Below are 16,847 nucleotides of genomic sequence, written 5' to 3' on the forward strand. Positions count from 1 at the left end.
AGGCTGGGGTGGGCGGACGCGGGGAAGAGGGCTCTGCCGAGGGCACCTGACTCTTCCCGGTGTCCAAACACCGTGTGAGGAGGAAAGCAGAGAAGTGCCCCGTCACCCACACGCGCCGGGGGGACACGGGCGGCGCCCGCGGTGGCAGCCAGGCCCGGCCGCTGTCCCCGCCGCCCCGGCGCCGCCCGGCCGGCGAGACGGGAGCGACGGGCGCTGCCGGCCGGCGGCCCCGCACACGCAGCCAGTGCCGTCGTGCCCGAGCGCCGCACCCCCGGCCTTTTTCTTTTTTTTTTTTTTTTGGGGGGGTGGGGTGGGGTGCGGACAGACGCCCCCAAAGTGTCTCTGGGGTTTGGTGGCCAACTTCGCACAAGTGCCGCTCGGCGGGGCGGGCGGCGGGGCCGGCTCTGCCCCGCTTGCAGCCGAAGCCCCCTGCCCGCAGCGCCGGGCCCGGGGCGGGGGATCGGGGCGCCCCCCGCGCTGCGCTGCGCTCCGCCATGTGCGCGGGCGGGGGAGGAGGCGTGTCCCCACCCGCCGCGCCGCCTCCCGCCCGCCTGCGAGCCGGCACCGGCGGAGCGGAGCGGAGCGGCGGGCGCGGAGCTCCCCGGCCCCGCCATGCCCGCGCCCCCGCCCCGGCGGGGCCCCGCGGCGGCGCCCGCCCGCCGGCGCTGAGGCCGCGGCCGCACCTGCCAGCTGCGGCGCCGGGGGTCGCGCAGCCTCCGCCGCTCCCGCCCTCCTGCGCGGCCGCCTCGCCCGCCGCCGCTGCCTCCCCGCCCGCCCCGTCGCCAGGCGGGAGCTGCCAGCGGTGCGAGCGGAGCCGGAGCCGGGGCAGCCGCCACCGCCCTGCCCTGCCCGCCCTTCCCTCCTCCGTCCCGCCCAAGCCATGAACTTTGGCCGCGGCCCCCCGGTGGTGTTGAACGTCGGGGGCACCCGGTACTCCTTCTCCCGGGAGGTGCTGAAGGATTTCCCGCTGCGGCGGGTGAGCCGCCTGCACGGCTGCCTCTCGGAGCAGGACGTGCTGGAGGTGTGCGACGACTACGACCGGGAGCGGAACGAGTACTTCTTCGACCGGCACTCGGAGGCCTTCGGCTTCATCATGCTGTACGTGCGGCACGGCCACCTGCGCTTCGTGCCGCACATGTGCGAGCTCTCCTTCTACAACGAGATGATCTACTGGGGGCTGGAGGGCTCCCACCTCGACTACTGCTGCCAGCGCCGCCTCGACGACCGCATGTCCGAGACGTGCACCTACTACGCGGCGGAGGAGCCGCCGGGGGAGCCGGGCGGCGGCCCCGAGGGCAAGGGCCGGCGGCCGCCGGGAGCCGAGGGCGGCAAGTGGCTGGAGAGGATGAGGAGGACTTTCGAGGAGCCCACGTCTTCCGTGGCCGCCCAGGTCCTGGCCACCGTCTCCATCCTCTTCGTCATCGTGTCCATGGTGGTGCTGTGCGCCAGCACCCTGCCCGAGTGGCGGGCGCCGGAGAACCGCAGCGTGGAGGAGCAGAGCAGGTACACAGCAGAGTCAGTGAGGGAGCCCTCAGGGTAGGAGGATCCTTTATTTTCCCGCTGTCCGGTCCCCGTGTGTCCCGTCCAGTGTGTCCTGCCCCTCGTCCTGCCGGTCCGTAGCTGTAGCCGCCGCCGGCGGAGATCGCCTCCGTGCCTTAAAACCCCGGGCCCGGGCTGGGGAGCCGGGGGAGGGGGTGTGGGGGTCCCTCGGGGCCGATCTGCAGCTCCGGCTCCCACCGGGCTCCGAGGGCAGGGGGCGGGCGGGAGCCCCGCGGCGGGCAGGGGGCGGCCGTGCCCCCGGCGGTGCGGGGCCGCCGGGCGGGCTGGGGCAGCGGAGCGGCTGCCGGCGGAACTGGGCTGCCCTGCGCTGGGAGGGGGCTCCCTCCGTGCAGCGTCTGGCTCGGAGCTCTTGCTTCCCCCCTTCTAGAAGCCACGGGACTCCTTGCCCACAGAGAAGTTCAGGCACTCGGAAAATCCTATTGGGCCTTAAGGATTGTGGAAAAAAGGGAAATAAAAAAAAATAAAAGAAGAAAATGCAATTCCCTTCTCTTTTCTGTTGGGAAAGGTACAACCTTGTATGTACTCTGCGTATAAGCATACAGGTCCTTCTGCTGGAGCAGGTCTAGTGCCTGTTACAGTTCTGCTCTTGTAAATATCTTGTATGTGGGAACAGCCTTACCCCTGCTGCTCGTTCCATCTCGGATTATCTGTGTGGGGAACAGAGGAGATGATCAGACTGCACATTAAGCTCTTGCAAATGCATCATGTAAGTGCTCCGATGTATGAATGTAACAGATGTTTACACTGCCTTTAGATGAAACGTGTGTAAGCACACTAAACACTGCAAACCAGGTGCAGAAACCAGGGCGGGGGGTATAAGGCACAATCCCGAGCCTTCCTAGTAAGAACAAACCCTTTCTCATCTCCTTTGTGACCTTAGAGTAGGGTTACATCGAGGCAACGCTGCTGACTTGAGTATCATTGCTCTTTCTCTCTTCTGTTCCCTGGAGAACAGAATCAAGACTGCTCTGGTAGGATTTCTCCCACAAATAAGACCGAGATACAAAGAAAGAAGTAAACGTTGCTTGTATTTGCTAGCTTCTCCCTTCTTTTAGAACAGACAGGATATTCAACAAAAAGTTTTCAGCTTCTGCTCTGCTGAAGGGGGCCCTACAGCAAAATTGCAGCCTTGTCATTATGAAATCATCATCTTTTACTATAGAGTTAATTGGAATGTGATATATTATATCTTAGTAGCCAGATTAATTCCTTGGAAAGTATTTTCATGGTTTCCATTAGCTTAATGGAAAACTGCACCTGTATTTCTCATTGTAGCAGAGCCAAAGAATTAATTGTATGAACAAAAAGAAAGCAGATACAGCCTGATCAGCTGTTGATTCCTGCTTAGATTCAGATATGTCAATATCAGATACGTTGCTCTTGCAGGTTCTTCCAGTTAAAAAGCCTTACTTAAGCTTTGCAAGGTTATTTCAAAGGGTGGATGCTCCGGGTGATCTTTTTGTAAGGCAGCAAATTCCTTAGATACCCCCAATAGAAAGGGGAAGATGATGCAACACATAGCATTAACAACATCGGTCATATTTTTGTTCACGTCTTCATGGTGTGCGAGTAAACAACAGTTTTTCTCTTACTTAAAAGATTCAACTCGCAGAGGAACAAGGCATACAATGTGTAATTCTTCTTTCATAGTGCCTTTGTCTTCAAGAACATCTGTATTACATACACATATAATCTTACTCTTCTGAACAATTGCATCTTGTATACAAAGTGTTTGAAGTATAAGGTCCTAAATACTTGCAATGTACATTGTAGCCAAGCACTTCACAGGGCAGAGAAGGCTGCTTTTAAAACCAGAAGGGCCACTGTCAGTTGTAGGGTGACTTCCTTCAGTACCGGTTGTAGTACTCTGTGGAATTGCAACAAAAACAGAGAGATAACTGCCAAAGTTGTGGCTGAACAGTTTCTGACCATCTTCTTGCAGAAGTCTGTCACATATAAACACTGATACAGGTTCATTTCACGTGTGACTTAACCTGTGTGCTCTCACTGCACAGGAAGCGATAGCAATTTCTTGGCAAACACGAGGAAAACAGATACAGATGTGTTCCCTTCTGTCCACAGCTGGTCACCTGCTGAGGTGGCCTTGTTCACTTACAGGAGCCACTTCTTTCTTTATTGCATACAGTGCATCATGACTAAAAAGCCTGTTGTATCTGGAAAAAATGGTGTGAGCTGCAGTTGCTTTTGAGTGATCCGGTTTAGTCATGACTACTTACACGTCCTAGGATTTGACCTAACGTGCCCAGCTGTCATCTGACTTTTTTTCCCTTTATTTGTTTCCGTTTTCTGTTCTTTTGTGGTTATTTCATTTAAAGTGAGTTAGGTTTTCAAAATGTAAGTAGCTAAGTGGTTTGTTTGAAAGTATGACCATGGAAATCACGCAGGAGTGTCTGGGATTGTGTGTTCTGCTAATACTGCCCATCTTAGCTGAGAAGGCTTTTAAAATTTTGGCTACTAGTTTCTGATGCATTTAAAAGTTTGAAGCCAAATTCTGTGTTTTGTTTATTAACCAAAGTTCCTCATAGAAATAAAGAAATTCTATTTAACATGATAATACAATATTATTAATTTTTTTTCAAGGGAGAAATTGTGACACTGTATGCCAGTGAGTTTTAAATCACATGGCACTGTAATTACTAGTATGAAGACTTTACATTTTTCTAAAAAAGTATTTTGAAAAGTTTTAGAAATTAAAATTGAATGGGCTTATCTAGAAGTCCTTAGACTGTCGAATTTGGATGTAACTGACTATTTACCTTAGCATAAGCCACTGCTTAGAAGAGGTGAGAACCACCTCATGAAATTCAGCAACTTTGATATTAAGTCTCTCACGTGCTTACGAATACATCCCTTGATGTTATTTGACAGCCTGGAAGGGTGCCACATGGATAATTTCTGTGGCTGAACTGTGGTAAGCATCCCCAGAACCACTTTGGGCAGCTGTAGTGAAAACAGCTCCAGCAGTGTATCTCCAGCTTACCTGGATGCGGACTCCAGAAGTCACTAACTCTGTAATTTACAAAATCAGCCTCTTTAATGAGGTTTGCAGTGAGGGTTACTGCAGCTGCCAGCTAATACCAGCGGTTTTTGTTTTTACTGTATTAACACCTCTTCACCAGAAGAGGAATTGAGGCCACCAAACTTTTCTCAGAAACCATTACATTGTTACAACTCTTCAAGGCCACCACACTCTGGAAAGGTAAACCAGCCTAGGCTATTTCTGATCCCTTGCAGTAACACCCTTTGGAGAGCAACAGAGACCTCCACCAGTAAGCCTCTTTTAAGGGGAGAGGGATGGGGAATCTGACCTCTGCATGTCACAGATCTTACAGACACTGACAGTGTAATTCCCTGATTTGCAGAGGGATTGCCTTCCCCAGGTCTGTTCTCAGGATGAGGGATGAGTTATTAATTTTCTTGTATTTTGAGATTTTTGCTCTCTTCCTTGCCTTGGCACATTTCACTTATCAAAGCTAAAGATTTCCATCAGATTTGCACAGTTTAGGACCAGACAGCAGGGATGCTTGTCTCCACTTCTGTTGCTTCTGGCAATTTCAAATCATCTTTGCTCTCCTCTGAACTGTGCCAACAGATGCATACTGTGAGTCTCTAATTAGGGACCCGTCCATACACTTATTGTCAGCATCATCTTTTGGGGAGAGCTGCTCAAGCCTGTAATAGGAAGTCATTTGGAGCTGCCTGACTTACTGCCAGCACAGTTCTATCTACCTGCCTGTAAACTGTTTTTCTAATGCTAAATGTAAATAGCTTGTTAGCACAAGGGAAAGACTGTTGCCTCATTTCCGTTTACTAGTCTTGGTTAAGTTTGTATTGAAAATCACCCGGTCATCAAGCCTGTATGATTGTTGTGTTCTTAAGCAAAAGCAAACACGGTAACTTCTCCAAGCAGCACCTCTCAACAGGTGCTAGAGGGCCTTTTCTCATCTCTGCAAAACATCAGCTTAAAAAGTTGCATTTGAATTTTAGGTACACAAAAATCATTATTCCTTTATGGTGGTGGAATTTCAGAACATCTGAATGCTCAGGTCCAACATCTGTTAAAAAAACCCAAACAACTTCTTTCCTGGGTAAGATCTAACCTGGACACCACACCTTTGCTAAGTTAAAACAGTAGGCTGAAGGCAAAGAGTGGAGCTACAGACCTAAGTTAAAAACATGGATGTGGATTTTTCTAATGAACTTACAAGCTTTTTGGAAAACAGAGGTAGCACAAAGAACAGACATGTATCACTGCCTGGCCACAGGAGAACCTTAATGAACTCACCAGGGCTAGGTGCCACTCATGCTCAAAGTATATGGAAAAGATCCATATACTTTGAGGATCCCAGGGCTCGAGATGTCCCCTGAGAGCTGTGAAAGGCATTTGCCCCTTTCCTGGAGAGTGCTGGGTCATTACAACCTCCCACATAAGTCACTGAAATTTAATGAATCAAGACATATTACTGCTACCAAAGCAGGGACAGCACTACAGTTTGTAGTGAGACAGAAACCCTGCTGATTTCAAAAGAATAAAGAAAAAGACATTTGCTGAAATGACTAGAAGTCTTCCTCAGCAGGAATTTGATCATCCTGGCTACTGCTTGGACATTTTTCATGTTTATATACTTTACGTGGAAATAGGCTTTAGAAGCAGTTTAACAAATCAGTGCTGACAGACTTTGATCTTTAATCCTGTCCTATACTGTCTTTAATCATATCATCTGTTTTCCTCATGTGTCCCGTCAATGTGTATGTTTTATTTACAAGCTTAATAGGCAGTAGTGCCACTAACGAATATTTTGGCTAGATTTCAACCAGCTTATCGGGGGATATTCAAAGTGTACAAATTGGCACACTGGGGCAAAGAATAACGCTAAGCTGAAATATTCTAAGACGTTCACAGTATGACTCTTTTGGTAACAACAAACTAGTCTTGTTAGTGATTGAAAAAATAATTTCTTAAGTGTTTTAACTCATTGTACATAAAATAGCTTATTCTGAAAGGAAGTTATCAGACATGAAATTGAACAGTGATGGGATTGTGGTAGAAATGAGGCTCACAAAGGCTTGATTTTCTGTTTATGGACAAAAGACTCATTAAAGCAATCTTGAAAAACTGTTAAGTACCAAGGGGCTTAAAATTTTAGGAGAAAACCCCTATTTCAGGTGCTTAGGTCTGGGACAATGAACAGCAGGTTTTAGCAGAAATAACCTGTGACTGAATAAAAATTAAGTATTTTTAGTATTTCCTCTGGTTATTTACAAATTCCATGGGGAATTTTCAAGGAAACACTTTATGAGTTTGTTTTTAATTTCCTCTCTCCTTTTTGAATGCCAGCTATTTTAAAACTGAAGTGATGGGGGAAAAACACCAACCAAAACTGTGATGGAAGTTTATAAGTACTACATTTTACCAAATAAAGCTCATGATCTAAATGTACAGTTATAGATTTTAATACAGCATTATTCCAGAAATAGTCAGTAAGAGGCAGTCAGTCTTGTGAATATGCAGTACATATTTTAAGAATGGATTAGAGAAGACACAGTAACTTTAGTCTTCCAGGTGCATGCATTTTATTTGGCTTTAACATCATACTCAGTTAAGTTCTCTCGAGGACTGTTAAATTTGCTGTCCTTATTAGATGTTATTTATCCATTAACAGGGTGAGCTATAAAGATAAGTCACTACAAGGAGAGGCAGACTTGATCTGGAAGTGGAAACGCAGTATGTAGCGCTCTAGATTTCCCAACAGGCCAGAGGTTTCTAGTTCTCACCAAAGCACATACTTTTACATGATTCATCAGGACTGCTGAAATGCATCTACACAGGCAAAAGGGACTGGCAAGAGAGGAAAAATGAAAAATGTTTTACTGGTGGCTAAGAAGTAAGGAGAGGAAAGAAAAAAGTAAGAGACACCATTCTCCATTATGTGCTCCCTAGCCAGGATGTATATAATTGATGAGAAAGAAGGACAGATGCAAAATGTGCAATTTAGAAGACAGTGGCAATAATGCATCTCCCACTGTCTTGATCTTGCTTTGTCATCTTTGCATCAGTGATGTTCCTTAGCTCTCTTCAAGTTTGTTCTACGTTAAAAGGCTTCTTCAGTCCTTCCTACTGAAGTATAACTGATTTACAGTATCTATTGTGCTAGGAACTGCCACTGTCAAACAACGGATTGATCACATTTCACAGATTTTTACTTGTACAACTACTCCCCAAAGTTATACCGGACCACTGAGTCAGTGTTGATTCATAAAGATGACTTCTACTGAATCACAGCAATCAGGACCTAACTTCCTTAAAGCTCAACTCTGAGATAACCTGCCTAATTTGAGACAAAATGGAGGAATCACATTTCCAACATTATCAGGGCATCAGGAGGAAATACTGAGTGAAAAAGCTCTAAATTGTATACCTACAAATTGCTTTTTCATTCAAGTGCTCCATGTCATAGGGTACAGGCAGCACTACCAGAGAAATCTCATAGAATGTAATGAAATACAGTCTGTTGGAATGGTTGAATATTCCTGGCTGCAATTTTCTATCCAGATACAATTTTTCTTTAATCATTTTGTAATATCTAAACTAGCCAACGTATAAACACGTTCAGACTTTATCAGTGTGTCCATTACCATGATCTTGTTGTTTGACTGGTGTTACTAGGGGAAGTCTAGGTATTTCCTCATTATGTGTAAAAAGGATTTAAGACAACTTGCCCATTAACATTTTTTCTTGATTTTTTTCAGCATAAAGGAACAGTAATCCACACTGATACAATAAATTTCATATATTCTGCATATGACTTTTGTTTAGAAGACATTATGATCTGAGCATTTTTTAAAAGAAATTAAATCTGTCTGAGGTACTTACAACTCACTGTCATTGTTGAAAGAAACACGAGTATTTTCAAAAGCTTAATTTTTAAGAGCACACATAATTCTTAAAAGCAAGCGTTTTTGAAATTCACAGGTCTTTCCATCAACTGGTGGCAACATGAACAAGTGTTTTATAAGCCCTTTACGAAGAAAGGCCACTTGCCTATAGAACTTTTATTGTTATTCATGAAACCAGAAAAACAAGGTCAGCTTTCACATGAATAACTATTTCTTTAAGTAATTAATTTACATTCATTTAAATTTTCTGTGGCTGGAATTGGTGTACCTTATGACTTCACATCAACCAACTGTTAGTTTCCTCCATTTTTTAGCATAAAACTAAAGTGAATGAATGAGTAAAATTAAATTAATGAAAACTAATTAAAACTTTAGTGTATGAAACTTTCAACAGACACTACCTTGTTAGGATCCCTGGAGTAGCAAAAGAGCTCTGGCTGTATGTAGTTTTTTGAAATACCCAATCTCACATCAGTTTGGTTTCAGACTTGTTGGTATGAAGGCGTTGGCGATCAGCTTTTTCTTTGCTGAAACTGTTGGTGAAAAAAGATAAGGAAAGAGGGAAAGATTAGCTGCCATTCCCTCTGTATTAAACAAGTGACCACAGTCTGAATTCTTTTTTTTTTTTTCAGATGGGAGATTTGAGACTACATGCACAACAGTGATTAAATAATCCTAAAGCAACATTTATCTCCTGTTTCTACCTTCCACCAGTTTCCTGTTGAGGTGTTCTCAAGTCTCATTCACTGTACTGGGACTTGAAAATATTTAAGAACATACTGAAATCACCTTCCAGGATTTATTCTCTTAGGGCCATTATTTGTATTTGGCAAGATGATCTTGCCTGTTGCTTTGGCTACCCTGACGTTCTTGCTGCAATGCAGTTTAGGTGGAGTTGCATTTAAAACAAAAGAGAAAATTCAGTAATGCAGAGCATAGTGGTAGATGAGAGGACACAAGCTTATTACTTTGTGTACCCAATGATGAAAAATAAAATACCATCTGTATTTACTGGCCATACCTACGAAGTTCTGAATATAGTTCTACGTAAGGCCCTGTTTGCGATGCAAATCAGGCAGACTGGTTTAGGTTGGTTCCTGAAGGCCCATTTGCATGAATTATTATCAAATGCAAAAGCTGATTTCTGCCTGTTCTGTCTTCACTTCCATTTCAGTTTAGCAGTCTGGTTCTATAAATTGCCGTTCATAACCAGCCAGTTCATTGATCCACAGTCCTTGGCATTCCTAAGTGGATCAGGCCTCAGAGATTTAACACATACAAAAAATAAAATCCCCCAAAACCCAACCTATTAAAAAAAAACCCAAAAAACAGTGTTCTGCATAATGTTACACATTGGCATCAGGGGCATACCATTTCCTGTAGAGTCCTGGTTTTAATACTGAGCATATATGCCCAGTATTAGGACCAGCAGCAATCTATAATTCAAAGAAAATAGTCACTGAGTGAATACTTAGCAATAATCAGGTTTAACTCCTCACTAGATCCTCAAGTTACTTGCTGAAATCTGGTGCTACATGCGTAGGATAGGAATAACGTGGCTTTCTGTTTGTCATTTGTGAAGGTCTGAATGTCAATTTGGTAATACCTGTGAACAAACCAAACATCCACTAGAGCTTTTGCACAGAACATAAATACTGTACTTTGTTTCTTTTGACAGGATAATTGAAGCTATCTGCATAGGCTGGTTCACTGCAGAGTGCATTGTGAGGTTCATCGTCTCCAAAAACAAGTGTGAGTTTGTCAGAAGACCTCTCAACATCATTGATTTACTGGCAATTACTCCTTACTACATCTCTGTTCTTATGACAGTTTTCACAGGGGAAAATTCGCAGCTTCAGAGGGCTGGAGTCACCTTGAGGGTCTTAAGAATGATGAGGATCTTTTGGGTGATTAAACTGGCTCGTCATTTCATTGGCCTTCAAACACTTGGTCTGACTCTGAAGCGTTGTTACAGAGAGATGGTGATGCTACTTGTCTTTATCTGTGTTGCTATGGCAATTTTCAGTGCACTTTCCCAGCTTCTTGAAAATGGGCTGGACTTGGGAGCAAAGAATAAGGATTATGCCAGCATTCCTGCTGCTTGTTGGTGGGTGATCATCTCGATGACCACAGTTGGTTATGGTGACATGTGTCCCATCACTGTACCAGGAAGGATTCTTGGAGGAATTTGTGTGGTTAGTGGCATCGTTTTATTAGCCTTGCCGATCACGTTCATTTATCACAGCTTTGTGCAATGTTACCATGAGCTCAAGTTCCGATCCGCTAGGTACAGTAGAAGCCTCTCTGCTGAATTCTTAAATTGACCAAACTTGCATTCTGTTGTAGTTACTTGCTAAGCTTTGTCTTAGCAGAGAATGGTGGAAGGTCCCTTCGTGTGTCCTCCTTGACTGGATGGTCCTATGGAACAACATTCTCACCAGCCTGGAGAAAGCCCGTCACCATTCAGACAGGAAGGATGGCCATCTGCCTTGGGCACCTTGCAGGGAGAGGGAGTGATGCTTCAAATTTGAGAGAACAAAATTAACAAAAGAGGATTCAGAAGTCCTCAACCAGACCAGTTTGGTCTTCAGTTTGCCTTTCCACAAAAAAGCAGAACAAAAACATGGGCTTAACACTGAGATCCGTCATTCCCCTAATTACATCCTATACCATTTTAAGCCATGTGTAGCAGAAGTTTTTCCAAGATTTCAATATCTAAATACTCCGTAGAGGCATCAATAACTTCTTGCCTGAAATATCTCCACTTTTAACTCAGATAATCAAATTAGATACTAAAGGAGAATCTCTGCTACTTTTGAGCTTCACGACAGCACAGAGCTGGTTCTGTAACTCAGGAAAGATGAAGAATATAGGTCTGCGGGGCAAAAAATCTTGAGGCCTGATTCTGATCTTTGATGAAGCACACAAGTCTCTAAAACTAGTGAAGTCAGTGGCATTGCTCTGAATTTGATAATTCGAAGAAGTGCAAGAAGTTCACCTCTGAATGTTGTAGCAAGGACTTCTTAGGCACAATTGATTTCTTCTCTGGAACCAAATTGTTAGTAGAAGCAAGTGTTGTACTTTACAAAGATCAGCATAAAAAAGTCAGTCATTGATAAATATATTTTCTGGTCACTTAGTGGGGGAGCTATCCAAATTTTACATACACTCAATTCAGCTCCATCCACCTGAAGTTACATACTCATAAGCATAGATTCTCCCCTCCGCCCCCCATTTAATTAAACATATATATCATAATGAAAGTTCTGTAAGACAAATTATAACATTCCATCACTTGAAACAGTCTGGAGAAAGCAGTGGAAAACAAGAATTAGCTGCTCCCTGTCAGATGAGACTCTCCATCATCTTTAAATTCTGCAGTCCTTACTGAAGGACACACTCTAATGGAAGTTTTAAAAACAACTGTAAAAAGCCCAGAGCGTACCAAAGAAAGTAAAATATGGAAGTGTGAGTTGCACTTGGCAAAATGGTATATTCTCCAATGTAACTAGAAAATCAAAATGAATCAAGATAGGTTCTGAAATACTGTTCACTACATTTCTTGTGTAGTACTGCTTAATAGCATTGTTCAGTATAATTCTGAAAGGCTGCTCTGTAGAAATGTGCAGTTAGATGCTAAAACTAGTATAGTTTATAAAACTAAGTTACAGCTTTACCGATTTGGGTACAAATAAACATCAACAGGGAGCTTTCTTATTAACATGGAAGTTCAGAGTCATCAGCATCGCTGAACTTGGTGTGCTTGCCTGAAAATACCGCATTTACTATTACTGCGCTGTAGAAGCATCTTTTATATATGTATTTGTTAAAAGCTTTAGAAGTAAAATGAGTACCACCTAGAAAACGCATCTCTGAAATTGCATACTCAAATAAAAGTACCACATTGGTCAGTAACCAGTATATTGAAGGCTCTACCCTGAGACCTGAAAAGTTCATTATAATTTTAAGAGGTCTTAGTCTTAAGTAGTCATAAAGAATTACATTGCAAATAATTTTTTTTCTGAAGACCTGGGAAGATTTTTAGTCATCTTCTTACTGGCAAGCTTGACTATTCCTTCAATTCCTACATTATTAAGTAACGTTACAGCCATACCTCTGTTCCTTGCCACTGACGCTGTCTGGTGTTCAGAAGGTTTGCTCTGTAGTTCCCTGTACCACTGTCTTCATGCCTTTTATATCAGAATCATGTCGTTCGGAGGCTGGCTCCACAGAGATGTGAATAGGAGATAAGCAAAAATTTCTTAGATGAAATTCACAGCTGATGTCAGGCAAGTTGTGACTTCAGAGACACTTAGAAGTTTTACACCAGCGGAGATGCTGGCTCTGTATTCCTGCATGCGTACCTATATATATCCTGCATATATTATATATTATACTCAGTTGAAATGTTTTTTGAGGTTTTTTTTTCTCCTCACAAAAAATTTCCTCCTTGACAAAACTGAAATTTCAGACTTTAATCCAAACACAGCTGTTGAAGAAAATGACATTTTCATCTTCTAATGAAAAGGTTATTTTGACAGTATCAAAAGCATTTTCAAGGAGAAAATCACTAGTATTTTTTTTATTCTGCTCCGATTATTTTTTTCCATTAACAATAGGTTAAAAAACCCACCTAAGAACTTAGCCCTACAGATTTTTGTATGCTGTTTTTAAAGCTCGGGAAAAATACTGTTTTTCATAAAACTCCTTAAAAGTTACTTTGTCTTTTGTCCATGTATTGTATTTAACCAAATCAGTACTCTTGAGATAAAACCCTCCTCCCACAAAACACCCAAACCATCATCACGATGACAATAGTTTGAAATCCATATGGAATGTGAATATAAAGTATGCTGCAATCTTGATTTTGAGACACAATAAAATGCATTTCAGCACTATTGATAAATCTAATCTTTAGATGCTCGTAAAAAGGAAAAAATATAAATTAATGCATATAGTAATTTGTGAATACCAGTTTGCCCCCTGAATCATTTTGTATAAGCAACTAAGGACAGGAAGTTCTCAAAGATCCAAGCTCTTACATGGTATACAAACAAATGTTTGATCCTTTCTAAAGTGTTTTCCAGCTAAAGAATCCTTTCCCAGTGTAAAAAAATCATCTAATGAAAATAATCATGTAAAGGAGTGAGTCTGTGGAGATGATCTTAAGTTGTACTTTTTTTTTAACAGCTTATGTTCACTTTTTATATGGCAAAGTGTGAACAGAATGACCTAATGTATTTTTTAATTTGTGTTCTAATAAAATATTTTGAAACTGCTCTATATAGGCCCACTAAGGAGAGAGACTGAGGTGGTTGGGATTTTGGTATTTTTGTTTTTTTTATTGTTGTATGGTTATCAGTGTGTAGACTTTAGTTTCCTTAGAAACCAAGTTGAAGTAATGTGATCTCAACAGTAGCCTTAAACCAGAATTTTATAGTAATTAAATAGGGTTCCTGACTTCCAGTAATGTATGTCACCTTATTTTCAATGGACCAGTGTTTCTTTGGTGAAACTAAAAAAAATTGAATTATATGTGTAGTCAAAATTAAGCATACTTTTAAAGAGATGAAACTGCTCTACTAGACGTTTACTTGAGACCATGGTTTATGCAGGCATGGCTTGCAGCACTCCATTTCAAAACACAGCATTTCAAAGCCAAGCGAAGACAAGCTGGCTCACTTCTGATCACTGCCAGTGTGAACCCTGTACAATGTGATACTTTATGAGCAGTACCTCTTTCAGTATCTGAAACATTCACAGTTGGAACAAATGAGATGAAATAAAAATATAATAAAACTGGAGACAAATTAAGACAACTTACATAATTGCGATCCAGCTTTTCTGTTCATCTAAAAATAAAACCGATGAGTTTTGAACTGCCATCGTATGTTTTGATGACAGTGAAGGTTAATCATGCATTATATACTAGGTTCAATCCTTAGGACTGACCTGTTGGGAAGTATGTATCGGCTGCAATCCTTCAAGGTACTGCGTGCCAATTAACAGCATTTGATCATTAATGAAATCACTGGAATGGAAAGCTGTCTAGGGTACATTTTCCTCCTACAGTTCTACATGAAGCACAATCCCCAAAATCACAAAAAATGGAGGATTATCATCTCCCTTGATGCAAGGCTTGAAACAATATTGTCTTAATGAATACATCCCCCACCCCCAGTTTTGATTGATTGATTGATGATTTTAAACAGTATCAGCATAGGGGTCAGCCATTTAAATACGTGATACTCATTTTTACCGTACAATGGCTTATCCTGGTGTACATAGCAGCAAGTTTGAGGAAGATAAAAATCCTGTTAATGTAAGGTTCCTATCTTGATACCCATGAATTTAAAGGAAAAGGAACTGGGTTTTTGTATCGTGTATGCAATTTGTGCCTATAAAGGAATCAGTCTTCGGCTTTTGTAGCATTCATCCTCACGTTTCCAAAATGAAACTGAAGTCCTTATGGGTTCAAAACACTTGTCTTTTTCCCTGTGGGTAACAACTACAAAAATCTTACCAGATCTGAATGTCTGCCAGCAGCAAGTGGTCATACGCACACGCCATCCAGCTAAATTCAGCAGCCAAACCAGCCAGTTTCCTGGGAACCAGCACAAGGAACAAGGTCTGATGTGCCCTGAATTTTCTCCCACCTGAGGTTCAGGATAAAACCACTGATTAAAGTTTGAATCATTTGAAGTACCTTGAAAATTTCAGATTTATCCTTTGAAACGAGCTTCTAAGGAGACACTTGCTGGAAAATTAAATGAGCTGTGCACAGCAAAAAAGATTATATTGCTTTCTAAAAAAAATCACTAAGATTTTAAAGAAGAAAATTGACTCTCGTATTCTGTTACTTGTTTGTAAAACCAAACATGCAGGTTCAACTTGCTACATAAAACAGAACCCCGTTTAAAAATAAGTAGACTTGGTGAGAGAGGTCTTCCAGCTTTGCTAGAGCTGTAACAGTTTACACTAGCTGAAGAGCTGCCCCAGCCCACATGGAAGAAGCAACAAAATGCTGGTTTCATAGTGAAAACCTAATATGATGTATGGCCTGTGAAGGGCAGCACAAAGCTGGGAGTATCTTTTGCAGATGACAGGATAGGTTAAGCATCAAGAAAGCTGCACAGTGAGCAACAAAGACTGACTATCTGCTTGACAAGAAATTTGAAGAGCCACAGAAGAATAATATAAATCTTTGGTCAAATTAATAAAATATGAATGTTTGCAACTACACATTTTAGACTCCTATATTCTTTACAAACGCAAAGGTTTATAATTTTATAGAACATTAATTTTATATATTGTGTGCTTATCTGTAAAGAAAAATGTATACTATAATTTGAAAAGGTAATAAATGTGGGTTTTGATGTGAATACAGAATTAGATGCATAAAATCACATAATAAAATTTGCTGGTCGTGTTGCTATATTTCATTAACTACTGGTCAAAACACAAATGTTTGTAAAATGTTTTCTTATTAACAAATTAATTCTATAGCTGTTCATATTGGTATTGTACCGGGGCAAAAACCTTTTTCCTTTAACAATTTTTGGCTGCTGACAAGTCTGCCATTTCAAAGCTAGGGGTTGCTCAATAGAAAATTTGAATATTTGATCCAGAAGTTAGTCTGAGCCAAAAAATAAAGTTAAATCTTCACAGGGTTATGCTTCAGCAGCTGGATATCTATTATAATTATGGACAACAGAACTGTCAAAACAAAATGAAAAAGCAGCCATGTAACACATACATTATGCCCCAGGAATTATTTGTAAGAACAAATCTAGAAAAATGGATCAACATGGTGTTCATTCTGGAATTTCAAAACAACCAGAAGTTTCACCAGTACAATGCTTGCGTTCTCGTGAATGGATCTGAGACCCTGGTGGTTCTTTAAATGCAGCCATTTCAAAAGTACTTCCAAAAATAATCATAACTAATGTTCTTTTTTAAAAAAGTTTGAATATTTTAAGAGATCACTGAATTATGAACTATTCTGGCACCAGCCCACTGCATTATTATGAAAATGAACAGACTTTTCATTTAGAAATCATGAGCGTTTTTTACTTCTCATATTTTATTTATTAGTTTTAAAAGTTTTACATAAAATCAGTCAGTGAAGAAATGAAGCAGGTGTCCACATAGTCATGTATTTTAGAAGTGTTTTTCTAAAAGATCTTCTGAAATATTTTGGAAGCAGAAGGGTTTTTTAATATTATAACACTGTTTTTGTTTTACAGATATGCTCAGCACTTGCATCTCCTAGCAATCTAAGATGCAACTGTAAATACATAAAATGCCCCCAGAAAGATCAATTCTTACTGCCTTGGGGAACATTTTATACATTTGTTTGCTATAAGAAC

The 16,847-nt window shown here is 41.9% G+C and overlaps 1 protein-coding gene across 2 annotated transcripts; it reads left to right on the forward strand.

Moving 5' to 3' along the window:
• Positions 1–593: 593 nt before the first annotated feature.
• Positions 594–13,761, forward strand: KCNG3 (potassium voltage-gated channel modifier subfamily G member 3). Of its 2 annotated transcripts, none has more exons than XM_027788525.2 (2): positions 594–1,536; positions 10,157–13,761. In XM_027788525.2, exons 1-2 carry the CDS (start codon positions 881–883, stop codon positions 10,800–10,802), a joined length of 1,302 nt encoding a protein of 433 aa, XP_027644326.2. In that variant the 5' UTR covers positions 594–880; the 3' UTR covers positions 10,803–13,761. The 2 variants fall into 2 exon arrangements, with proteins under 2 accessions (XP_027644326.2, XP_055672649.1); XM_055816674.1 differs by having other exon boundaries at positions 594–1,503.
• Positions 13,762–16,847: the final 3,086 nt, after the last annotated feature.

Source organism: Falco peregrinus, chromosome 11 (genome assembly GCF_023634155.1).
Source record: "Falco peregrinus isolate bFalPer1 chromosome 11, bFalPer1.pri, whole genome shotgun sequence".
Lineage (NCBI taxonomy): Eukaryota > Metazoa > Chordata > Aves > Falconiformes > Falconidae > Falco > Falco peregrinus.